At 53.0% G+C, this 25,609-nt stretch overlaps 1 protein-coding gene across 3 annotated transcripts in view; it reads left to right on the top strand.

Moving 5' to 3' along the window:
* PLXNA1 (plexin A1) overlaps positions 1 to 25,609 on the top strand; it is a 94,941-nt gene that overhangs the window by 40,993 nt on the left and 28,339 nt on the right. For all 3 annotated transcript variants that reach the window (XM_042823200.1, XM_042823198.1, XM_042823199.1), the window contains exons 9-19: positions 6,960 to 7,074; positions 12,628 to 12,828; positions 19,260 to 19,356; positions 19,488 to 19,678; positions 22,186 to 22,337; positions 22,475 to 22,595; positions 22,821 to 22,957; positions 23,426 to 23,593; positions 24,406 to 24,499; positions 24,958 to 25,197; positions 25,315 to 25,458. In XM_042823200.1, coding sequence (XP_042679134.1) covers positions 6,960 to 7,074; positions 12,628 to 12,828; positions 19,260 to 19,356; positions 19,488 to 19,678; positions 22,186 to 22,337; positions 22,475 to 22,595; positions 22,821 to 22,957; positions 23,426 to 23,593; positions 24,406 to 24,499; positions 24,958 to 25,197; positions 25,315 to 25,458 — 1,660 coding nt within the window. The remainder of the gene's footprint in view (positions 1 to 6,959; positions 7,075 to 12,627; positions 12,829 to 19,259; positions 19,357 to 19,487; positions 19,679 to 22,185; positions 22,338 to 22,474; positions 22,596 to 22,820; positions 22,958 to 23,425; positions 23,594 to 24,405; positions 24,500 to 24,957; positions 25,198 to 25,314; positions 25,459 to 25,609) is intronic.

Genomic DNA, 25,609 nt, shown 5'->3' with positions numbered 1-25,609 from the left:
GGGAACATGCAGAACCAGGGCAGAACCTCACTTAAGAACAGGGCTTTCGGTTGGAAAAAGCTTTGAAAGAAAAAGCAAATTTACTGCATTGCAGACTGGAGCAGTCCATGTGACTGAAAATGCCAAGCATCTTGTTATTCCTGGAAACAGTTAATAGGAGTGAGTTGGCTAGGCAAAAGGAGAGCCTGTGTTTTCCTGTGACAGTACCTGCTTCCCAGGCTTGCTGGAGGGAGGGCTGGAAAGTTACAGCAACACTGAATGGAACATGCTGCATGTCGTGGGGCAGTTACCCAAGAATTTCCTCAGTGGAAGTAATTGTGAATTTGCTTTCTTGTCAGGCTGCCTTGAAATCTACTCTAAGCGTGGGTCTTTAGGCAGTTTGAGATATGCATGTGATAAAATAGAGGAGGTGGGGATTATTGATGTGCTGTCTAAGCACAGTGTACAAGTCTACCAGGCAGCTGCTGATGAGGTGCTGAGGACACTGTGCTCAAACTGCAGGCAGAGCGTCGGGGAAGATGCTGGGGTGTGTTTGGGCAGAGAATTTGGAGCTGGAGAATGCGAGCGATTTCATTCTGCTGCCAGAAGCCTCCCACGGATGGTGGTGCTCAGACTGATCAGTAATTACAGATAAGCAAATGAGGAGTGATCTCTTTGGGGCAGCCTTTTTTGTGAAAGATCTAGTCCGGCTTAGGGGGTTCCACTGCTGATGGCTCTTTCCAAGCGTGCTCAGCGAGCAGGCTGCATTTTGCTTTTTGGCCAGGGAAAAGCAGGTGAGCTGCAGACACTCCGTTGTGCCGGCTGCTCCAAAGGGAATGAGTCAGAGGACCTCTGCTTGTGCTCCTGCTGAGGAGCAGCATGCTGCTGAAAAGCTCAGGGTGTGGAGGCAGAGAGCAAAACAGAAAGGGCCAACGAGCAGCCGGCCATTCAAACCTCCTGCATCACAGCCCTGGGTGCTGGGAGAGGGGCTGTGCTTGGGGAGTGCTGCGGCAGTGAGCGGGCAGCCTGCAGACTTGACTTTCTCCCTCACCTTGACTCACGAGATGAGCTTTGTCTCCCTTCACGTCTTGTGGTTTCAATAACATTAGCTCAGCTTTGGCTCAGGATGGCTGCATGTCATTATTTTGCAAATCAAAAAGCAGATGTGACTTTTATTTTTCTAAATGAAAGCAACAAGACTTTTCAGTAGGAAGAGGATCAGATTGGTCCAATTGGGGCCACAACATTTTGGTCCAGTGGGAAAAGCTGGCGAGGGAATTGGCATTTCTTTTTATGTGCCTTATATAGCAGCAAAAGAACCCCCCCTTCCCCAACAAACCTACAACAAAGAGCCCTGACTGATTTATTACTGCGTTGATGTTTAATTTTGGGTGCATTATTTAAAAAGGCTAATTATGGATGCATTAATATTTATGGGTTTCGGTTGGAGCTGATAGAATAGTCCGTGTTCTAGGCTGGTGAACATTATTATTATTTTCTTTACATCAAGAATTTTAGGGTTTGGAGGCAATTTTAACTGTGTGACCCGCAGTCAGATCATAACCAAAGAACATGACAATATCCAGGGTGATGCAATACTTTTAAACACCATTTGCAGACAGGCGTCTTTAATGGATCTCTCTGGAGTTAATAGCCTTTCGGATCCAGGTTTCATATTTTGTGGAGGAAAATCTATAAGTCAGCTTGATATATTCTGCATTGGGAACAATATGCTTTTCCATGAGGCTAATGTTTTTTTTTTCTGTGGAGTTCTCTGATTGCCATACATTATGTTTTCCTTTTTTTTTTTTCTTTCTTTTTATTTGGTCGGCTTTGGTTGGGTTGGGAGCCAGAGGCCTGAGTGTTGAATCATTTCTCAGCTACAGATAAAGTGTTTGGACTATTAGAGGCCCTGTGCTGCCTTCCAGGGACAGCCCTTTGTGTCACCTGCTGTGAGGGGACTGTCCCCAGCACCCTGCAGCATCGCCCACGCTGGTCCCATTCCTCAGACCAGCCAACGACAGCAGTAGACATGGGCTGCACTCAGTGCACCTTGCCCTTTTGCAAGCTTGGTTTACTTTTTGTTTCACTTCGGAAGAAGGAACCGAGCAGAAAAGTCCTGAGTGTTTGTTCCAAGCTCCTTGCCGCAATGTTTCAGTCCTGCAGACTTTCGTTGGTTGCCCCTTCTTGCTCTGATTTGCCTTACCTAAAGTGCTAGATGCAGACTAAGATTCTCAGGATAGCTGATTGGCATGACTGATGATAGAACTTCTATGTGTGGTTTTTAGAGGGCATGCAGGTTCTGTGCTGGATTACAGGATGCTTTAAAGTGGATGCTGGCATCCCTTGAAAATTTTGTCACCAGCTTCTTTAGCAAGGAGGTGTGATTTCTCAAATATCATCAAGTATGGCAGTCACAGCAGTAAGGTGAAGCCCCTGGTGCCTGGAAAAAAGGCAGCGTTGTACCCATTTGTCAGAAGGGTAGAAACAACCCAGGGAACTACCAGCCTGCCAGCCTCACCTCTGTGCTGGGGAAGATCCGACAGCAGATCCTCCTGGAAGCTATGCTGAGGCACATGGAAGAGAAGGAGGTGTTATGGGAAAACCAGCATGGCTTCTCCAAGGGCAGATCCTGCCTGACCAATCTGGTGGCCTTCTGTGATGGTGTAACTGTACCAGTGGACAAGGGAAGAGCTGCCGATGTCATCTATCCAAACTTCAGTAAGGCTTTTGTGACACGGTCCACCCATAACATTCTTCTCTCCAAATTAGATTTGGTGGGTGGACTGCTCAGTGGATGAGGAACTGGTGGTATGCTTGTACCCAGAGAGTGGTGGTCAGTGTCTGCATGCAGATCTGTAACAAGTGGTATCCCTCAGGGGTCAGTACTGGGACGAGTGTCAGTGATACCGAAGGATTGAGTGCACCCTCAGCAAGTTTGCTATGTGTCGTGGTTGATGTGCCCAAGGGGTGGGATGCCGTTCAGAGAGACTTAGGCTGAGCAATGGGAGCAGGGGAACCTCGTGAGGTTCAACAAAACCAAGTGCAAGGTGTTGCACCTGGGTTGCGGCTACTGCTGCTGTCAGAACAAACTGCAGGATGTAAGGAAGGAACACAGCCCTGCCAAAAAGGACCTAGGGGTACTGGTGGGTGACAGCTGGTCATGAGCCAGCACTGTGCCCTCACAGCCCAGAAAGCCAACTGTATTCTGGGCTGCATTCCAAAGCAGGGTGGCCAGAAGGTCGAGGAAGTGATCCTGCCCCTCTGCTCTGTGCTGTGAGACCTCACCTGGAGAGCTGCATCCAGATGTGGAATCCTCAGTACAGGAGAGACCAGGGAGGAGCCACAAAAATGCTCCATGGGATGGAACACCTGCCTACGAGGACAGGCTGAGAGAACTGGGGCTGTGCAGCCTGGAAGAGAGAAGGCTCTGGGGAGACCTGAGGACGGCCTTTCAGTATCTAGATGGGGGCTGTAAGAAAGAAGGGGACAGGCTCTTTAGCAGGGTCTGCTGTGACTGTAAATAGGGTAGGAACATGGAAAAGGGTGTGTAGGGGATTCATGTGCTGTGAAGCAGCCCTGGGCTGGAAGGCACAGCTGCACCAGAGCTGCTCCAGTAAATTCACACCGCTTTTCAAAGACACCTTGCAGCAGAGCCTTGCTTCCAGCTTTGCAGGATTAGAAGGGTGAGTAGGTAGGCAGAGCTTGCTGTGATTGAAAAATGATCAGGGTTTGTTTGTGGTGAAAGCAAATCACTTCCCCGTGAGAGTGGAGAGGATGAGCCTTGTGCGTGGCTCATGCTGCAGCCTGTAGAAAGGCAAGGATGCTGGGAAGGGAGTTTCACTGTATGACCTTTAAAGGTCCCTTCCAACTCATATGATTTTGTGATCCTGTACGTGTGCTTCAGGGGTATTGGCTGGGCAAGGTTGGGAGCTCCTGACTTTGTTAGCAAGGGTCTGTTTGCTAAGGGCATGAAGCAGAGCTGGGCCCAAATGCCGTGGGTTGCTCTCATAGACTCACCTCATGGGTGTGTTCCCTTGGGAGCCTCCTATGGGGCACTGATCAGGCAAACACATTTGAAGACCTTTGGGTGCTTTGATAGTCTGATGAATCTGCCTGTGTCCAGAGAGCTGTGTGCAGATGCTGAGGTTATCTTTCTAAGCATTACTCTTCCACTTCAAAGCATTCCCTGGGAAATGAGTTCCCTTTAAAGATAAAGATGTGATGTTGGGCTCTATGGTGAGGGGGAAATCCCTCTGCGATGCTCACAGAGAGGGGAATTCCTTGGGATGTGGAATTGGGGGCCAGAGGGACACTCCTTGCCCAGCTCTCTGCCTGCAGAAACCAGCTGTTTCCAGGGACAACCAACAGGTATTTGTTCCTTCTGCATCCATGTTTGCTGTCTGGATTTCCTTTCTGGAAAACAGGGGCTGTGATACCAAGAAGGGAGCCAGGCAGACTGGGAACTGGTGCCTGTGTGGTGCTTGCATTCTACGTGCTTATGCTGATGGCACTGACCTCGTGGCCATGCACTGCTGCAGCTGTGACCCCTGAATTGCTGAACATTGTGAGGGTGCATAAGAGCTCCAGGAATGGTCTGATTGTGCTGAGCAGCCCCAGCTCCTCCTGTGGGCCGGCTGGGAGCTGCCTGCTACACAGCTTCTGCTCTGCAACCCAGAGCTGCATTTCCAGATGCTTACAGATGCTTCTCAAAGGCACGGCCAGATGGCTGCGAGCAGTTAAGGAAGTGTATTTTTGTGTTTTACCACTTCTGAACTGCGAGGCAGTCACTGATCTGGGTGTTGGATGGCACTGTCCTCTGCTTCGGATCACATTTGTTGGGTCACGTTTGTGCCTGTGTCCTTTGGCTGGCACAAAGGGAAGGGCAGAAACGTGATGTCCAAAGATGTGCTGTCCCTCTGCTGCTCTTTGTGGGGAAGGATTTTTGCAAGCAGGCAGCAAGCCCAGGCTTGTCCTGGGATGGGGAATCTGCAGAGTGATCTGGAATTCCTGGAGAGGCTGCACGAGAGCGTCAGCACAGCCGAGGCCATGACCCGCTTTCCTGCCCTCCTCTCTGCCTTCAGTTCTGCCTGGCCCCTGTGTGGGCTCAGAGGAGCACTGGGGAGTGAGCTGAGGCTCGGTGTCTGTGCTGCATCCTCAGCATCAGCGCTCTGTCTTGCTTCGAGGAAGGGGGGCTTCACATGCAGGAGAAACTCCCTCTAATTATCAGGAGTGATGAAAGCCTCTTAGGCAAAAAGTGATGAGGGAAAAGTGCCTGACCGTGGGAAGGAGAGAGACAGCACAGATGGCATCGTGCTGCCAAGCAACCTGCTCCTGTGTGGGAAACAGACAGCAGTGACAAATGGACGTGCTGGGGATGCAACCCGGGCCCCTCCGTGCAGCGCGACCTTGGGCAGCCATGGGCATGGAGCCGTGCCTGTCCCACAGCAGCACACCCAGCCTCATACCAGCAAGTTGCTCACCTTGTTTAGAAGAGGTCTTGGGCTTCAGTTGCTGCTCAGCACCTTGTAGGACTGCTGGGTTAGGGTTAGCAGAGAGTTGGGAATCATAGCGAGGTGCCCAGAGTGACAGAGTAGAACAGAATCAAAGAATGAATGGTTTGGGGTGGAAGGGACCTTGAACATCATCCAGTTCCAGCCCCAAGCAGTGGGCATGGACATCTCCCACTGGACCAGGGTGGGCTGGAGTTGGGGTTTAGCCATGCTCCTGGTACCAAGTGCTTTGCAGAAGCTTTGGCTGATGGGTTGTGCTCTGTGCAGGCTGTACATGCAGCAAAGATGCTGTGTGGTGAGGTGTATGAGGTGAACTTGCTGACAGTGGCTTTTGATGTCCTTATGGTGAATGGAAAGATGAGGTAGGGTGTGAGAATTGTCTGCAAGGATGTGGGCTTTAAAGGCAGAGCTGGCTATCAGGAGTGAGCTTGGAAGAGGAGGTTCTGCGTGGTGTGTCTTCACAGGATGCCATGGCTGTAGGAGCATCCATGTCCATTAACAGGTGAGGGGGGCAGGGCAGCAGGTGGTGTGCACTAAGGTCAAATGGCAAAGGAGAGCCCTGGGTGGCACGTGATGTGCCCTTGCCCTGGCAGAACAGGGCTGGGCCAGGCATTTTACCCAGGATCTGTGGGGTGCCTCACACAGAACAGACCCTATGGCTAGAAACCCCCCTGCTGCCTGTACCTCCTCCTCTTCTGAATGGCCTCTCAGTGCCTGCTGTGCTTCCACCAGGGTTAACCCCTGCGTTCCCTCCCTCACTGCCTCCACTCCTGCATTTCCCTGCCCACCAGCCATGGGGGGTGAGGGCAGGAGCAATCCCTGTGCTTTATTTGTGCTCCCACCCTGTGCACCCCCATCCATCAAAGCAGCCAGAGCTGGGAGGCCACGGCTGTGCTTTTAAGTCGAATCTCTGCAGCTGAAATAAAAATCGCATATATTTGCATAAGGAGCATCTCAATTAGCATATTTGTGGGTAAAGCTAAAAGGGCTGTTCATTTGGAAGTGAAAATGTGAGCGAAACATGGAAATGACTTCCAGCCCCCTTTGCAAGCAGCTTAATTAAATATTTCCTTAGTGTGTGCGTGTGGATTTAGGAAGGTATCGCTGTTCATGCAATGGGGTGTGAAACCCCCGGGCAAGGAGCCGCGGCCCTACATGGTGTGCAAAGTGTGTATTCAGGCGCTGACACAGCTGCCCAGAATGGTTGTGGGTGCCCCATCCCTGGGGATGTTTTGAGACCAGGTTGGAGGTAACCTGAGCTGGTGTCTGATCTAATGGTCAGCAGCCCTGCCCATGGCAGGGGGGTGGAACTACACAGTCTTTGAAGTCACTTCCAACCAAAGCCGTTCTATGATTCTATAAGATGGGGAGGGGGAGAGAAGCTTAGTGCTGCTGCTTAGCCCCCAGGCAGATGCAGATGCCCTTTGTTGTATTTACCTAATGCTGCTTTGTCTGCTCTCTCTGCAGCTGCCTGTCCTGTGTGAACGGCTCCTTCCCCTGCCACTGGTGCAAGTACCGCCACATCTGCACCCACAACGCTGCCGACTGCTCCTTCCTGGAGGGACGGGTCAAGCTCTCTGAGGTAAGGCAGTGTGAGCCAGCTCTGCTATGCTCTCCCTGGCCTGCAGGGAAGGGTTTACCAGATGAAAAGCCTTTGAAACCGTGTGCAAGCTGTGTCTGGAGTGCTGGGCTTGTCTGGGAAGCAAGGAGGGAGTGTGGGGGAAGGGCTGCGTGAGCTGAGCAGTGCCGGTGCAGGGGCTGCTTGGGAATCCAGGCTAAGTCAGGAAGCACTGTAGGCTGAACCAAGACAGAAACAAAGGCAGAGACGCTTAAGCATTTCCTTTGATGTTTTTGAAGGGAGCAAGCTTGAACTGTCACTGCAGAACAACTTGTTTTCAGAGAGAGGAAGGCTTAAAGCCATAAAACAAACCATTTTGCTGCACCTCACACGTTCTTCATCTGTAATACTTTACTAAGAAGCATGTTTTGTGGGGCCTTATCCTGTGGGATCCATGCCACCAGCTAGGGAAATCCATCACTCACAGGGCATCTGCAGGAGAGCCATGCTTCTGCACCCTGCCCACATCGCAGTTTGAGTTGTGAAGGGAGAATCCTGTGCCTGGAAGATAGCTGTGGCGATCTGTCTCTTGTAATTTGTGCCTTGTGAGGTCTCCCTCCATACTCAAGCTGTTGGGTCCCCTTTGGTTCAGGTTGTCATCCTCTCGCTGTCCCTGTGCCTCAGTACTGGGCTTGGGGCATGCATAGAGTTAGATGGAGCTGTCTGTAGCTGTGGTGCCCTTAGCCTTATTACTCACTTCCCTCTTGCTTTGTCTGTCTCCCTCCTGCTTCCCTGGCTGCTCCAAGCTTCTCACTGGTGCAGGTCAAACTCCCAGCAGGGAACAATCAATTTTTTCCCTTCTTCCTGCCTCCCTCTTCCATCACTTGAGCCCTCCAGTGGGGGTTGGGCCATTACTTAGCCAGAGCCCCTCCACCAGCAGCGTGATGGCTCTTGTACTGACAGGATGGATGAAGCAGCACCTTTACATGTCTTCCTTCCAGCAGTTGAAAGAATCTTATAGGCAGGAGGGGAACCACCTTGTTCCATGGTCTGATAGTGATATTACAAGGAGGAATGGCTATAAACTAAATGAGAGGAGTGTTACTTCAGAGGTTAGGAAGAAATTCTGTACTCAAGGAGGTGAGGCACTGCCCACAGCTGTGGGTGCTCCACTCCTGAAGATGTTCAAGGCCAGGTTAGATGGGGCCCCGGGCAGCCAGCTCACAGCAGAGGGGTTGGAATGAGATGATCTTAAAGCTCCCTTCCAATCTAAGCCATTCTTTTGTAGTATGATTCTTCCCTGTTCACTGTGGAAAGCCAGGACTCCTGGTTTTACTGCTTCTCCATGAGGAGCTGCTGGATCTTCAGGGGACATTTAGGGTTTGTAGCCTGCAAGCAGATGTGCTTGGATCTCTACTTGGGGTCTCCAAGTTGTGCACCTCTGTGGTGTTCAGGACTGAAGGGTGTGGATGGCCAACCAGAGTTTGGAGGCACATCTGTATGGGGCTGTGCTGGATCTCATCAGCATCATTACTGTGAGCATGGAGCTGAGCAAAGCCTGCTCACAGCCAAGTGCATCTGGAGAGCTGGAAAAGCCCAAGCATCCCTCTCGCATGTGGGTAGGTGGGGTTGGCGCTTGCTATTTCAGCACAGCAACAGGAAATGAGATGCTGCTCGTCACCCAACCAGGGTGTCGTTGCATGGGATGTGCTGTGGCCCCACCAACAGTACTTTGCATGCTTGTCCCCTTGGAATTTCCTAAATGAGAGAACAGCGATGGCTTTCTGCTGGCCCTTCCATCACAAATGACCAAATTCCACGTTTTGGCACCTTCTCTCCTGCTATGGTTCGAGCACAAGGAGGCTGCATCTTGCTTGTTGATGTTCAAGCATGTGCCACACAAAATGCATCACGCATAGGCCATAACCAGCCCAGCTCAGCGACCCACACAAAGGGGAATTATGTAATATGAGAAGATTAGAAAAAGCTGTTATCTCCCAGCTTGTGCCCTGAAGAAATCTGGCGAGGGTTCAGCCTGTCCTTGAGGTCGCCTTCCCAGCCAGCTCTGTGCTTCTGCAAACAGGATGCTCAGCGCTGGCTGTTCCCAGCAGCTCTGGTGTGTGTGGTGGTGGACAGCTTCTGGGACTCTTCCCCCATCCCCTTCCAGGCAAACCAGTAATATCCCCCTCTTGTTGTCTTTGGGACGCATGCACCTTTCCTAGGGGACGGCAGTTGTGCCACTTCCGGACGTAGGCAGGCTGTGCCCCCGCAGACCTCTTGGTCACCCCAGGGTCTGGAGCAGAGCCTGCCTTGAGGTTTGGAAAGCCTGGCTCTGCTTGTTTGCACTTTGGTGTGGCCTCAGCAGTTCCTGGCAGAGCACCCTCAGATTGACCACAGCTGTGGGCTGTGTGTTGGTGCTGGGATCAGAAATCTGCCCTTTTCCCTGGGTAGGGGCGACCTGGTGCCAGACCGTGGCAATGCTGGACAAATTAAGGGCAGCTGTTTAGCCCGATGCTCTCTGTGGGAGGATGTGTGACTCTCGGTTATTTTAGGTAAGATCTGGTCTGTCTGCAGTTCATTTGGCAGGAGTGTGGTAGGTACTGGTCAGAAGAGGCGCAGAAGTCTGCCCACACCAGGGCTTAACTGAGCATCTGCCGCTTCCCACTGGCGCCTGAACTACAGTGGTGTCATTCATTTCTTTCTGGGTGTTGTGCAGGAAAAGGCAAACAGCAACCCAGTGCATTGCCTTGGGATGTTACACTGAAAGCGTGGGGTGCCTGGGCTCTGTTGTGGGATGTGGCAGGGAGGAGCTGGGTGCAGGTAGGAGCCACTCTGCATGTCCATGTGCTTGGAAATGGTAGCAGCAGGAGGGATGTCCCTGGCTTCTGTGGCTTTGAGTCCTCAGCTCTGGAGCCTTTGATTACTTTGCATTCCCGGAGATCCTCATTCTCTGTGGCTTTCTCCGGGGGTGAAGCAGTGGGAAGGGAGGGAGAATAATGTAGCACTGGCTGCTCTCCACTTGTCCCCACTTGCAGAGCGCAGTGGTGGCTGGGGGTGTGAGCAGAAATGGAAAAGGAATTCTCCCTTCCCAAAACACTGTTCTCTGAGACATTCCCTGGTGTCTGCCAATGCACAGCTACCGTGTAGGGTGAAAGCCTTGCAGCATGTGGGGACCAAGTGTGTTTGTTGAGTCTGAGCACGTCCTACTTGTGCTTGTTCCTCATTCCCTTGACTGGTGGAAATGCCTGAGACCTAGAGGACTTCTTGAGGGACCCTGAAAGCCTCCAAGGAAATGATGCTTTGACTTGGTTGGGAAGAAGTCTGGCCCTCTGGGTACTGTGGCAGCTGGAGCAGAAGCAGTGTTGGTGAATAACTCATTCAGCTCTTAGGTGACTAAGGAAGGTGGCACCCAAGATACGTAGAGCATGTCCTGCCCTATAGCTGCCCCAGCTGTTGTCACTAGGGACTTGGGCAGGTTGAAGCCAGCCCCATCCTGCCTTCATCCCTGTATCTGGTGATACAGCTGTGCAGCTGGAGCTGGGAGTTGCCAGAGAAGCCCAAACTGCAGTGTTTGTAGCATGACTCTGCCTCTCTGTAGGCATCTTTGTGATGTTCTCGTCCTGCTAGTAAAACAGCTTTAATGGGAGAAATTGAGTTGTGTAGTGTTTGGGAAGGGTGGGAGAGGGCATCTTGCTTTGCTCTTCATCCCATAAGTTTGTACATCCTTTGAGAAGAGAGTCTGTTTCCTGCAGGAAAGCAAGCCATGGGGACTGGACAAAGCTTTTCCAAGGGCCTTAAGTGATAGGCAGAGTTCCGTCAGCTGTTTGGATGACTTGTAGGGGAAGTGAGTTGTCCAAATGCCCCCACCCCTCCTGCCACCCCGGGAGCCAGGCAGCGCTGCCCCAGCACCCACCAGCACCAGGTGCTTCCTGTTTGGGAGCCAGCTGAAATTTTTGCTGGATGAGACAGTTCTGGCAGCAGATGCAGAGCATGTGATGTCGTGGGGGGACTCGGCTCCGACTCAAACCACGAGTCAGCAAATCGGCCCCATGTTTATGCGTACATGAGGAGAGGGATGTCTGTGCCTGCTGCCTTGGGTTTGCAGGGAGCCTAGGGTCTTGTAAGCATCCATGGTGAGCCCAGTTGGGTGGATAAACTGTTTGCTGCCCAGGCTGGACCGAGAGCCATCAGTGATGATGGTAAAATGAGAAAGTGGCAGCACTGAGAGCAACTGGCACTGTGCTGAGGATCCCCAGCCTGGCCCTGCTTTCCTCTGTTTCTGCATGTTCTGGGAACAGATAGGTTCTTCCCTTAAAAACTGTGCTTTTGGGGAGTACAGGCTTGAAAAGAGTGGGAAATTGGTAAAACGAGATAAGTTGGAGTTTTCTGTTAATATTTGCTAAATGAAATGATTTTTAAAATCTCTCCACAGCATTTTGAAGTCAGGCTGATGGCAGCCTGTGGGATAAAGCCTGGAGCTGTATGGGGTCTGGCCCAGTACGGTGCCAGCGGCTGGGGCTGGAGCTGCCCTGCAGCAGCAGTTTCTGGTTTTAAACGAGTCCTTTCAACACACGGAATTCCCCCTCACTGTTATTTTGGGCCAGTGCTTCCAGGAGTCGAGACCCCCGGCAGGCTCTGCAAAGCCGGCGTGGGATTGCATCAGGCTGCTGTTGCCCAAGTGGCATCCGTTGGGGATGCCGAGCTGTTTTGTTGCCTGAGCTCATTTATTTTTGCTCCCTCCTGCTCCCCTGTGCTCTGTGCACACAGCTCCCCCGGAGCAGCTGGGCGCCAGCGGCTATTAAAAGCTGCATGGAGATCCCCAGGGAGTGGGGGGCTGTCAGGGGGAGCCTTCCTCACGGCTTGGACTCGCTGGTGCCCCTCTGGAGCCGCTGGTTTTAGGCACCGGCCATCAGGCTGCCCTGATTAAGCTGCTATGAGTTGGCCACAGAAATAGCAGAATTCAGTTCGGCACCACAGAGTCATGTTGCAGAGGGACAAAAGGGGTAAAAGTCTTTTCTATCTGTTCATGGACAAAGGGGATTGGAGGCCATGTGAAGCTGGAGAGTGCAACCTGACAGGGCACAGCCCAGAGAGCATTAACTCTGAAGCCTACTGACCTCATTGACAGCAGAAGAGCCCATCCTGTTGGAGCTGATGTGCCCAAACAGAAAGCTGATATGTTGCTGTCTCAGTCCCAGGTGCTATAGCTGATCCCCTCCCCACCTCCCACAGCCAGGATTAACCTGTAACGTGGAAAACACTTGGTTCACAGAATGACAGAATCATAGAGGTTGGAAGGGACCTCCAGAGATCATCGATTCCAACCCCTCTGCCAAAGCAGATTCCCTACACCAGGTTGCACAAGCAGGTGTCCAGGCGGGTCTTGAATATCTCCAAAGAAGGAGGCTCCACAACCTCTCTGGGCAGCTTGTTCCAGTGTCCCCTGCTCCGAGGTTCACTTCTGGTTTTCAGGGCTTTGCATCCATGAGGTGATGATGTGGTGTGCTCAGGGTGGCCAGGCCTGGTTTCCTTGCGGCGCTCTGCCCTGCTTCATTGCTGCCCTTGTTCTCCTTGCAGGACTGCCCACAGATCCTGCCCTCCACCCAGATCTACATCCCAGTGGGTGTGGTGAAGCCCATCACCCTGACAGCGAAGAATCTGCCGCAGCCACAGTCCGGCCAGCGCAACTATGAGTGCATCTTTCACATCCCTGGCAGCACCACCCGTGTCACAGCTCTGCGCTTCAACAGCACCAGCATCCAGTGTCAGAACACCTCGGTGAGTGCTCCGTGGTGTGAGATCATGCAACATTTCTCTGCCCAGTGCATGCTTCATTTGCAGGCTGTTTGTTCTTGTCTGCTGCATGGCCAGGTGTGCTTTCCCTGGGGCAGGTGATGGAGACTTTATGATGTGGGGGAGTTCCCAGCGTGTGCTCTCTGCTGCCCTGCATCCAGGTGCAAAGGGAGGATGCTGTGTGGGGTTGTTCCGGATGGGATCAATACTTCTGCTGCCCCAGGAGACTCACCAGGATTTGGGAGCACTTCCAAGGAAACTCACTTTTGAAAGCTGAGGAAAGTTGCCTGGGCCAGGGCCAGCTGGCCTGGTTGTGTCAGAGCCACGCTCCCCTCCCCTCAGCCTCCCTGACCTCAGAATCCAGCCAACACCTTCTTCATGTCCCGCTCTATGTTTATTCCTCCCACTTGTTCCGTCCCTAAGCGAGATGAGGTTTTGCAGCCGTGAGAGCATGCCCCTGCTGTGTGGCCATCCCACGTGTGGAGCATCAAGCCCCTGAGCAGACAGACCCAGAGTATTAAATAGCTGTCCCCTTTGGGGAGATGGCACTGTTCAGCTGCATAACTGCCCCACTGGGCTCTGCACGAACCTTACTTCATCTGCATGGAGCCAACCCCTCCCTTATCCCTCTGATTTAATCCTTTCAAAATTTGTTTTCCATTGCTCGTGCTGTGAAAGCTCATTTGCAACCTAACACCAGCACCAGTCCCTGCTCCCTCATCCTTCGGTGGCGCAGTGACATTTAGAAGCCATTGGAGGAGCCTCCATGGGATGCAGTGTTAGGGCACGAGGAGCATCCTGAGCCCACTGCTGCTTATCCTGTGCAGTAATGCTGGGGCTGCTGTGCTATCAGAGCTCCTGTTGTGCCTCACACAGTTTGATAGGAGCAGAAACGCTCACTGTCCTGAGCTGCAGGTGAAAATGATACTAGTGGGTCTGGGTTGATGATGATCCTTTGCCACGCAGAGCTTTTCCCAGACACCATTTCAGCTGTCATCAGAGACTGGGTACAGCTCAATGCTGGTGACTGCAAGGCTCAGGTGGCCTTCTCCCTGGGCTGGATGTTTGAACCCAAAATTGCCCCAAGTTAGAAGGAAATGGCTGGAAAACAAGCCAGCAGTATTGCAGGCTGCATGGGCTTGAGATGGGGCTCTGCAGCACTGGAGTGTGAGGCAGGAGGCTTTGTTTGCAGGCACAGGGCAGCTTCACAGAAGGAGGGAAAAAGTTCTGGCTTGAAAGAAGCTGTCTTTCTTCCTTTCAGGGTCTGCTTGCCTGCTTTAACGTGTGAGGGCATTTAGCCAGGCTGCTTTATGGTGTGCGTGATTCCAATTCACACTTCTCTGAAGCTCGTCTTCCTCCCTGTCTTTTTTGCAGTCCATCTGGCTCGCTGATGGCACGTCACTTTGCATGCAGTCACCCAGCGCTGACCCGGGGCTCTGTTGCCACCAGACTGGGGGGCTCTGCGGGCTCATGTCCCTTGGATCCATTCCTTGGGTTGGATTTGGGTCTTTCCTGGTGCAGGGGGCACTGGGGATTGGAGAACTGGAGGAGCGTGAAAATCCTCCCAGAGCGGAGGGGAGGAATTGATGCCCTCCATTCAGGAAGGCTTTCAGAGGACTTTGTTTCCTCGAGTTCAATGGGATCTAAACAAGAGGTTAATTACTTTGCTGAATTAGGGATGTTTTCCTGAATTGCAGATGAATGGGAAGGATAATAAGTCAAGTCCACTTAAAAGTCTTTGTCTTTTGTTTAGTTTTAGTGCTTGTCAAACTCCAATGACTTTTTGGCACTTGGAAGAAAGGACATCTTTGTTAAATATTCAACAGCCCATTCATTAAGGTTTGAGTGCTGACTATAAACATCATGGGAGACACCCAATAGATCTGCAGCAGGCTCTAGGGAGAGCAGGCTCGGTGTTCCCCATACATCCCAGGTCAAAAAGTGAGCAGAGAAACCCCTTGAGTGCCTCCTCACTGCAGTCCCTTCTCCTCTTCAAAAGGAAGACAACCCTGAGGGTTTTCTGCAGGCATTGTAAAGAGAAAAAAAGAAAAATGTGACTTAAGACAATAAATTCTTTCCCAGTGCAGTAGTTTTTTGTTAATTGGGTGGTATATGGACGTGGCTTAGTGGGCGACTGATGTCGTAGGTGGACGGTTGGACTGAATGGTCTTAGAGGTCTTTTCCAACTGTAATGATTCTATGATTCTGGAAGCAGAGTCTGAGTTTACTTCCTTGCAGTGAAGGATGAGTGGATGGTCACCTGTGTCCCTCGCTTTGTGCTGCTGAATTTCACATTCCAGCCTCTACCTCTGCCCATTCTTTCCCGAGAAAATAGCCCAAGAGCTGCTTGTTCCCTTTAAATATAAAAATAGGAAAAACCCTCATCTCCTTTCCACAAGCAAATGAGTTTGTTGTCTCAGCACTTTAAATTAAGCCTCACGCCTCAATTATTTCCCTTAGCCTTTAACAAAAGCCCCACGTGGCCATGAGCAGCTGTGTCAACTCTGGGTCTCCCTTTCGGCTCCTTCCTCGCAATCCCCCCAGCATGTGTCGCCCACGTGTCAGCTGCGGCCCCCTCTGTCACCTTGCTGTCACCCCTGTGTGCAGATGGGGGTCGGGACCTTTGCCTCAGCACTGCGTGGGCTGCACAGATTTCTTCTGTCCCTGTGATGAAGTGCCGTAGCCCTACGAAGCATCTTGCCCCCCATCACCAATGGGAGGAACGTGTTCATGGTCCCCGGCACTGCACAGCCCTGTGGATGCCATGGGGTGGATGTGAGCAAGGCAGGCAAGACCTGGCAGATTGATGCTTTCTAGGTGTTGTTAGATGTTGCTTTATTCCCAACGTCTCTGGTTCTTCTTGCTGAATTCTAGGCAGGGCGAATCCAGGTGTGCAATGGGGGGGGGAGGGAAGCGGAAGATGGATGTGAAAAGAACAAAAGGAGATCCAGAATCAGAGGGCAAGCGTTGCCGTCAAGTTGTGCTGTTGTGTGGCTGACAGTGTTTTACCAAGCCTAGGGTGTATTTATAGAGGAACATAAATCATGCACACATGCTCTGCTCGAGCACTGTGCACCTCCAGTGTGTGTATCTCTAATTAAGCAGCCGTGGAGAGGGAAACGGGACCGGAGCCCACAACCCCAGAACCGTTCGCCAACAAAGCCGTGCGCTCTGTCCTAGCGCTGCCTGCATTTATCTTTCCTGCAGCAGTGTTTAAAGTGAAAAGGGAGTATCAGGAGAGTTTGATAGGATCCAATTAAATTCCAGCAGATAAAATAATGATGAATTGCAGTTGAGCCCTGGCGAGACACGATGTACATTACTGCCGTCCCCGTAGTGAGGGGAAGAAGTTGAGGTCATCAACTACAGAAAAATAGGACACAGCTGCAGCTGAGCGGCTCCTCCAGAAACACAGCCCAGGGGGATGGTGCTGGAGAAAGGGAGGGGAGGGTCCTGTTGGGCAGAGGGAGGTTGGGATATGTGGGTTTGCTCAGGGTGGGCAGGGGAGTGACCCCTGCAGTGCCTTTCTTGGGGATCCCTGCTGGCTCAGGGGTGGGCAGGGGGCTACCCAGGAGCGAACGTGGGAGCTGCAGGGGTAGAGAAGTGGGCAGCCCCTGCCTGGAGTGGGCCTGGGAGGCAGAGCTGCATAGGGTTGTTGGCTGTTTCTTGGGAGGTTGCCTGGGATATTCTGCAGAAAGGCTTGGTGAGGAGTCCTCTGGCCTGAGTCACTTCCCTGCAGCAGGAGACCTTGCTGGGAAGAGCTGCATCCAGGCTCGTCTTTTGGGCTCCTGCAGAGAGGCACCAGAGCACTGATCTGGGCAAGCTGAGGAGCCAAGGAGCTCTATCCCATCACTGACTCACTCCATGACATGTATTCTCCTGTCCCTTCTTCAGGCACTGTAGCACGTGATCATGCTTCTCCCTTTCAGCATCCACTGTTTGCTCTCTGGGCAGTGCCTGTTTATTGCTTGCAAAGCAAAGTAACTCAACTTGGGGCTGGCAGCATGTCTGTGGAGCAGAACACGGTGTGGCTGTGAGGCTGCCAGGTGCCACCAGCCATGTCCTCCTGCACACAGCTGATTGCTGATAGCTGCAGCCATTGCTTACCCAGGAAGTTAATAACTGTTAAGTGCTTAATGGATATTTGGAAATGTGTTAGCTGGAGGCAAGGAAGAGCCAATGGGACAGTGCACAGAACTTATTTTGTACAGCAAAGGGTACCCGGGATGCCAGGAGGGTGCTGGAGCTCTGAAATGACCTCTTGCCAAGTGTGAATGCAAACATTCCAGTGCATAAGAGGGATAACATGCTTATGGCTGTGAAGAGGCACAGGGGAGTGAGAGCAGGAGGGCAGTTTTGGTCGTGTCATCAGCATGTGACTCTAGCCCCAGCTGCTCACCACTCTTTTACTCCCTAGCCCAGGTCCAGGGAGGCAGCTTTGTGCCCTGTGTGATTTTCTCAAGCTTCACGGGTCCTTTTGAAAAAAACCCTATGTGGGTCTGCAGGGAGTGAGTGCTGGGGAGTTGGGGCAGATTCCAGGTGTGCCGCTCCAAATGCGGTGTGCTCAGCATGGTGGTGTCTTTACTGAGATGGATGGCATCCCTTGTGCGTGTTCCTTCTTTGCAAACCTGTCTCTGTCTCAGGGCTGGTGCACAAAGAGTTAACTCTCTCCCTCCCTCTCCTCCTATTCTTCTTCCTCCACCCTCCTACCCACCTCCCAGAAGAACTAATTTCCAAAAGCAGCCGGGGCAGAGAGATGCAAATAAGTGTTTTGGACAGCTGCAGGCTGGATGCCTTCCCGAGATGCCAGGGCCCCAAATGAGACATGTCAGAGTACAAATTGAAAATGCCAATTTCACTTACACTGCCACGTGGCTCGTCACAGCAAAACTCTGCTCCAGTGCTGCTGTGGCACTCCCTGGCACGTGCTGTGTCCGTGCTGCAGGGGATGGTCCCATTGCTGCTGTGGGTCTGGCTCCTGGCCTCAGTCCTGCCTGGGATGTATGGCTGGTTGAGAGTGTAGGTGAAGGATGAAGGAAGGTGGAGGGATGTGGGCTCACGGCCCTGTTCTGGCTCCATTTTCCTAAGCTTGGAGATGGAGTGTTGCTGAGATATTCTGTGATTCTGTAGCTTATCTGGGAGCTGATGGGGCTGCCTTGCAGAGAGGTGGTTATGGACTTAGGAAAGGGATGAGATTGCAGTTGGGTATTTCATGCCTTAAAACCACTGTGTACATCTGATCAGTGGCAGCTGTGCTACGCAGGAGTGCATTTTTGGGCTCTTCCAGCTTGGCCCCTGAGTGAAGGACCATTAGCCAAAAGCAGTGGATCATAGAATTATTAAGTTTGGAAAAGACCTCTAAGATCATCTAGTCCAGCCATCTGTCTACCAATATTGCTCACTATGTCCCTAAGTACCACATCTCCATGTTCCCTGAACACCTGCAAGGATGTGTAACCTGAAACAGGAGATGGCTTCTTGATTGTACCTTGTGGGGTCAGAGGGGCTGAGGGGTTGGGTGTGTTACTGTAGCCACATCCGTGGGCACCGTGTCCCCATGGCTGGTCATGGCTGCAGTCCTAGGGATGCTCCTGAGGCTCAGGAGGCTGCTTGCCAACATGGGGAAAGCCAGAAATACAGAGGACGGAGGTGGGTGAGGCTGTGCTGGAGGTGGTGTGGCCGTGTCCAGCCTGCAGCTTAGGCAAGCTGCTGCCCAAGCATCCACAGCTCCTAACAAACTCCAGCAAGCCATGAATCATTCATTTAATCTCTCCTGACACGCCTGTCATTTTCTCCGGAGAGGAGCGGGGAATCTCTTGCCGAAGGAGGTCATTAGCTGTCAGGGACGGTTCCGACTGCCTTCCTGTCTCTGTATCGATTAAAGCTCTCTGCCTGCGTGCTGGGGCTGTGCGGGGAATATTGATGGGGCTGCCGGGGCTGCAACTCAGGTTTCGAAGCAAGGGAGAGCGAGGTTGGGTGGGAGGAGGCAGCGAGCTGGGAGCTGAGCTCTGTGCAGCAGCAGGGATCCAGCTTCATCCCTCTGCTAGGCTGGCAGGGCTGGGAAGGGTGGGGAAGGGTTCAACCCCCCTGTTCCTGGTGTGGAGAGAGGGGTGTGTTTGTTTCAGATGTTATCTATTTCAGTCTCTTCAGCAGCAGTTTCAGACCTTTGGGTTAATGGGCTTTTGGTCTTTTTGGAAACCCTTTATGCTGTTTATTTTTATGCCAGTCTTGCCTACTGGTTTGCCTGTGCCGTGTCTGCTTTTTTGCCCAAACTATCAGACCTGTCCCTTTGTGGCCAGACCAGTTTCTTGCAGTCTCCATCCCTCTCTTTTTGGCTGATAGGGAGCAGCCCCATAGCAGTGCCCTACACCTCTCCATGTGTATCTCTAATGGCCTCCTCCTGTCCCCTCCTACAGTATTTCTACGAGGGGAACGACATCAGCGATCTGCCGGTCAACTTATCTGTGGTTTGGAACGGAAACTTTGTCATCGACAACCCCCAGAACATCCAGGGTAAGTGAGGGTTTGGGCTGGGGTGGGAAAGCAGTCTTGTGGACCCCCAGCCTCCCCATCTCCTCTGATCAGGGAGCCCAGTGACATCTCAGGGCTGTGGGTAACGTTGACCCCGCTCTCTACTGTTGCAGCCCACCTGTACAAGTGCTCAGCCCTGCGGGAGAGCTGTGGGCTGTGCCTGAAGGCCGACCCACGCTTCGAATGTGGCTGGTGCGTGTCGGAGAAGCGCTGCACTCTGCGGCAGCACTGCCTGGCCTATGAGAGCAGCTGGATGCACGCCAGCAGTGGTAACAGCCGCTGCACCGACCCCAAGATCACCAAGGTAGGGGGTGTGCGGGTCTGGGATGGGAGGGGGGCACCAAATATAGTCCGTGCTTTGAGCTGAGCGTTTCTTGCCGCTGTTTTGCTCTCCAAGGCTAAAATCTTCCCTCTGCAGCCCTGGTGCTTTTGGCTTTCTGTTTCATGTCTGAGATTCCTGCTGTTCATCTGAGCATCCCAGAAAAGCTGCAGATCTGGGCTGCTCTTTCCCTGATTGCATGGGCCGGTAGTTCATCATTCCCATCTCTGACAGCTTTTATGACCTTCCTTTCACAAGATTGCCCACATTAATGTTAACATGTCTGTTGGCCGGGCTAGAGGTGCTTTAGGAGGGATTGATGCGTAATTCCATGCGATCTGTTCTGTTTACCCACGGCTCGCAGGGCAAGCAGGCATTGCTGCTGTTAATTACTGGAGTCTTAGCGTTGTATTTGATCTGTTTGGGTTTCTATGTGATATCTGATGAAAGCTGGAAACCATAGCCCTGCCTTTCCCACTGCCCCTGTGCCCATGTCCCGTGTGCATGCCTTCCCTGCAGGGGCAGGTTTGAGCCCCAGAGCCTGCATTGAGTCTGGGCCAGCCTGGTGCTGACTTACAGCAATCAGACTGGGGGCTCCTTGTTGCTGCTGATGGCAAAGGTGGTAGTGGGGTCCCTGTGACAGCTCCTGCCTCGGGATGGCACTGAGCACCCATGAAGGCAACTGGGCCACGATTCGCTAGCGTCCATGTGCACACTACAGTGCAAGGTGTCTGGCTCGCAGCAGGCTCTCCATCATTATGCAGTTTGGCAGTAATTGCAGATGCAGAATAAGCAGATCTGTTAGCAGGTGGGCTTGACCTTGGTGCTGCTCTGTGCCCTGGGGCCAACATGAGCAGGCGGTCGCTGCAGATTGTGGACGTGGTGCTCCTCCAGCAGCTGCTGCTGCTTTCCACAGCCCCTCCTTCCTGCATCCAGGCTTGTGAGCGTAAGGCACGGGTTGGGAGGAAAAGAGGAGCCCCTTGCAGAGGTTTGAGAAAGATGTGGAGCCTTTTCCCAGCCCAGCAGCTGGAGATTAGGTGTATTCGTGGGTGGTGAAGCTGGGCTGGGAGGTTACCCCAATTCTTCACCATTGCTCAGTGGTGGGGGGCAGGCAGCTCTGCAAATTTGCGTGGGTCCTGCCGGGTGCTGGCCATGACTGTCAAGTTGGGTCCGTTCCCCTGATTGTCCCCTCCCCATGCTGCAGTTGCTTATGCCCCCTGAAGCCATTTACCTGTTGGGTTAAAAGGACCCTGTGAAACCAATTAGCGGAAGAGTAGTGCTTGCTGGGGCTGGGACTTTGGGGTGTGAGGTTGTGGGCATTGCTCTGCCCTCCTTACCAGCTCCTGCTCCCATGCGGCTTGTTTAGCTGTGACCTTTCTGTGCTGCGCCGTGAACGGAGTCACCTCTTTCCTGGGCTCATTTCTCCCTGAGCACATGGCCCTTGTCAGGTTTGCAGGGAGGAGGAGGAATCTAACATGCTTTTAGTGCTCATCTGAAAATACCAAACAAACAGCCGCTTATTGCCAGCCCCCCAGCAGAGCTTGATGCATGAAGAAGAGCAGTCACAATCACTTGTTGCAGCTCTGTAGTGAGCCCTGATCCTGGAATTGTGCTGACTTCAGGCAAATAGCAGTGCCCGGAGCCCGGAAGGGTTTTTTCACTGTGTAAAGCAGGAGCTGTGGCTGCCTTGGGCTTGCTGTGAGCTTTGGGGTGCTGGTGGAGCCCTACCACTGTCCTGGGAACACATCCCCTGTCCCACTGCAGGCATGCAGCCCTGCCATTTGTTCTACTTAGTGCTGCAGGTGTGCACTGCTGTCAGATTGCCCCTAATCACCTCGTTGGAGGCACGCGGTGGGCCCATACCTCTTTGTTCATTTGTCATCCCAACACCTTCTGTCAGGCCACACCTGTCCACTTTATTGGGAATCATGCTGGTAAATGAGGCACGGCACGAGGCGGATGCTCTCCAGCAGAGGCAAGGGTTTGGATGGCAGAAAGATGAGCAGGACCCATATTCCCCACGTTCCCCTTGCCTGCTGTGTTGGCGGTGAGAACTCGGTGGGAATAGTCCCTCACGTGAGAACAGTTTGGGTGTGGGGACCTCATCCCTCAGTATGTGAGACCTTCCCAAAGGCAAACTCATGTATTTCTGTCGTTGGCTGGGTCTGCCTTGTCTCCCTCCTTTCTGTGTCCCCATCTCCTATGTATCACCCGTCTCCATCTGCAGCAGGGTGTCCATGAAGCAGCCCGTTGCTCGCACACATCTGGCACCTCCAGACTCATTCCTCAGGGGCCATGTGGACACTGCAGGCGTTCGGAAAGTCTGTCTTGCTTCTCTGTGCACATGCTCTGGCATTTGTCACAGCTGATTTGCTCCTCGGCAGGGAGCAGTGCCCATCCTGGTGCTATGCAGGCTGCAGCCAGTGGAGCGAGGCATCCCCTGCAGCCTGATGGCTCCAGTCCCTTGGCTGATGTGCTGTGCTGTTCCTTAGCTGTCACCTGAGACCGGCCCTAGGCAAGGAGGAACACGTCTCACCATCACAGGGGAGAACCTGGGCCTCAAGTTTGAAGACGTGCGCTGGGGTGTTCGAGTGGGCAAAGTGATGTGCATCCCCATCGAGAGCGAGTACATCAGCGCTGAGCAGTGAGTGTGGGAGAGGGGGAATCATCTTGGTGCATGGGGGCAACGGGGGTCAGGGCTCAAACACTGCCTCTGCCTGCAGAAGGACGTGTGGGAGCAAAGCCCAGGCTGGCAATGGTCTTCTTCCCTGTGTCTTTTAGGATCGTGTGTGAAATTGGAGATGCCAGCCCAAGCAAGGTCCACGATGTGCGGGTTGAAGTGTGCATCCGGGACTGCTCCCCCAACTACCGGGCCACCTCGCCCAAGAGCTTCACCTTCGTGGTAAGCCCTGGTGTCACCCCATGCACTGGGAACAGGGCTGGTGTCACATGTGGCTGGGGACCATGGGAGGAAGGTGGCTGTGGGTGTCTTGGTGCTATAGGCAGCCCCCTGTGCCATACCATGTCTCTCTCCCACCCCTCCCCTCTGTCATCATCCACTCATGGATGCTTGGGACCCGGGTCCCATCCTGACTTAACACATGCTGAGGCTTTTCTCCTTTGGCAGACGCCCACTTTCTCCCGAGTGACCCCTGCCCGTGGCCCTCTCTCCGGTGGCACCTGGATTGCCATTGAAGGAAGCCACCTGAATGCTGGTAGCAACGTCACCGTCACCATCGGGGGACGGCCCTGTGCCTTTTCGGGGTGAGGGGCATGGGGCACGTGGGTGGGGGAATAGAGGTGGGGGCACCTCTGGAGGCAGTGGAACCCCCAAGTAGAGCAGGCCCCATTGAGCCAAATCCTGCAGGTGCCTGGAGGAGTGTCCCCCCGAAACCTCTTTGTGTCAGAGGCTCCGGGAAGAGCCCAAAGCGCGGGGATTTTTCTCTAAAAGCATAGAGCCCTGAGGCATGAAGTGGATAATTTTTAGATTAGGGATGATAATGGAGCGGCTCTTTAAATATTTTCCTGCGGTAATTACTGGTTATCAGCTCTAATCGCTGCTGTTTGTAGCAGCCACGCAATGGGAACGCTCAGGAGCAGCTCAGCCTTTCCTGGCTGCCTTTTGTTTCATTTCTTGAGTCTCTTTTTCTCTCCCTTTCCCACTCAGCAGTTTCACAAGGGGTAGGGGTGACGTTACGTCCCTCCTCTCTGACTGTCCTGTTTCTGCCCCAGGAGAAGTGCCCGTGAGATCCGCTGCAGGACCCCCCCTGGCCATGCTCCTGGTGGGTCCCCCATCCTCATCAACATCAACCGGGCAGAGCTGAGCAACCCGGAGGTGAAGTACAACTACACAGAGGACCCTACTATCCAAAAGATTGATCCTGAATGGAGCATCAACAGGTAGGTGAAGGACTGCTCACAGGGATGCAGCAGGGCTCTGCTGGGCACAGATCCCCCATCCCAATCTGCGTTCCTCAGCGCTGCTGCAATTATATGCCATGCTCCAGAGAGGAGCATGAGGAATGGCTTGGCACTGGGTCCCTGCTAACTCCTGGCCTGCAGTGCTCAGCCTGGCAGGGGGCAGGAGCGGAGAGAGCTTTGGATCTGCTTAATTTCAGCTTGACATTTGGCAGCAGCGAATAAAATTAAAATATTTCCCATTGGGGGATTTTGGAAATGTTTGCATATTTTTTCTAAAAGGTTTGAATTGGCTGGAGAGGAGGCGAAGGAATCCATTAAGTGCTTGTGCTAAGGGAAACCTTCCCCAGGGTGCCAATGAGGAGTGAGCTCCCCAGGGGCATAGCTGACCTCTCTGGGGCTTTTAACACTAAGTGGCAGAGAAAACCCCACAGGGACCAGCCTGGCTTGGCACCTGCTGCTTGTCACCTCCCTCTGCCATGGAGGGAGGGGGTAGCAGAGAGGACCTCCCGTTGGCTTTCCCATCACTTGTTCCTTTATTTGGAATTGCATTCAGACTCCAAGCCCTGCACTCCATGAATACACAGGATGGGATTTTAGGGCTGTTAGACATCTGAGATGATTTGCTGCTAGTTCTGCTGCCCATGATGACGTGGCTGGAGAATGGGTCCCCGGGGCACCCTGGCTGGGGCAGGTGGGCTTCTGTCTGGTGAGGATGGGGCCTGCTGTTTGCCCAGAAGTGGGTACCTGTGGTCACAGCTTTTTCTCCCTACCTGTTATCTATCTGTCTCTAGTGGTGGGACACTGTTGACTGTGACTGGCACCAACCTGGCCACCATCAAAGAGCCCAAGATCCGAGCCAAGTACTGCAGCTCTGAAAGGGAGAATGTAAGTGATGCTGGCTGATGGGGAGGGCTGAGATCAGGGCTAGAGCATAGGGAAGAGGGATGTAATCTCTCTGCAACTTAGAGCAGAAAGCGCATCCCTCCCTGGGATCCAAATGTGATACCATGGGTGTGGTGGTGTCCAGGGCCTGTACCCAGAAGAGGGGCACTGGGGCAGTGATATCCCTGCCCAGCACTGCTTGGGTGAGATCTGAGCATGCAAAAATGATGGGAGGTCTGTCGGATGTCTGCAGGGCAGAAAGACCCCATCCACAGCAAGCTGTCCCAACTACCACCATCACACATCTGTAAAATGCAGCTACCAGGGTGTTACATAGCATCCGTTGATATTATGACACAGACTCTAAGTCCTGTGTCCAGAGCTTGCAGGAGATCCTATAGGTTCAGACTCTGCCCTCACTGCTGGGAGCCGGGTCTGACCCTAACCTGTGCCCCCCACAGAACTGCACTGTGTACAATGACACCACCATGGTGTGCTATGCACCCTCCATTGACAACCCTGAGCGGAGCCCTCCTGAGGTCGGTGACCGGCCGGACGAGATCGGGTTCATCATGGATAATGTCCAGGCCTTGCTGATCATCAACACCACCAACTTTGTATACTACCCAGACCCTGTCTTTGAGCCGCTCAGCCCCACGGGGATGCTGGAGTTGAAGCCCAGCTCTCCCCTCATCCTCAAGGTAAGGCTGTGTGCACCCAGAGCATGGTTCTCCTGAAGCAAATTTGCTCCGTGATGAGGCTTCGGAGCATTCCCTGTTGTCCTGGAGCTGACTGCTTCGTTCTTTGAACCCTCAAAGGGCAGGAACCTGCTCCCTCCAGCTGCAGGGAACTCCCGCCTGAACTACACAGTGCTGATTGGGGACACTCCCTGCACTCTGACCGTGTCTGAGACCCAACTGCTCTGTGAGTCTCCTAACCTCACTGGCCAGCACAAAGTCACGGTAAGCATCGAGCCCCCTGTGCAGGAGGTTGGGAGGAGGAAACATGGGGCTAACGTGGGGCTTTGTATCAGAGATGCAGGAAGGAAAGTAGCTGGTGTTAGGGGCACTTGGAGCCTTTGTGTCTCATGGTCCCTGGCTGGCTGTCACAGAG

This window comes from Centrocercus urophasianus, unplaced genomic scaffold (genome assembly GCF_019232065.1).
Source record: "Centrocercus urophasianus isolate 14NV4802_14NV808 unplaced genomic scaffold, USGS_Curo_1.0 seq_22, whole genome shotgun sequence".
NCBI lineage: Eukaryota > Metazoa > Chordata > Aves > Galliformes > Phasianidae > Centrocercus > Centrocercus urophasianus.
The sequence above is the reverse complement of the archived record's forward strand: the minus strand, read 5'-3'. Positions and strand labels throughout refer to the sequence as shown.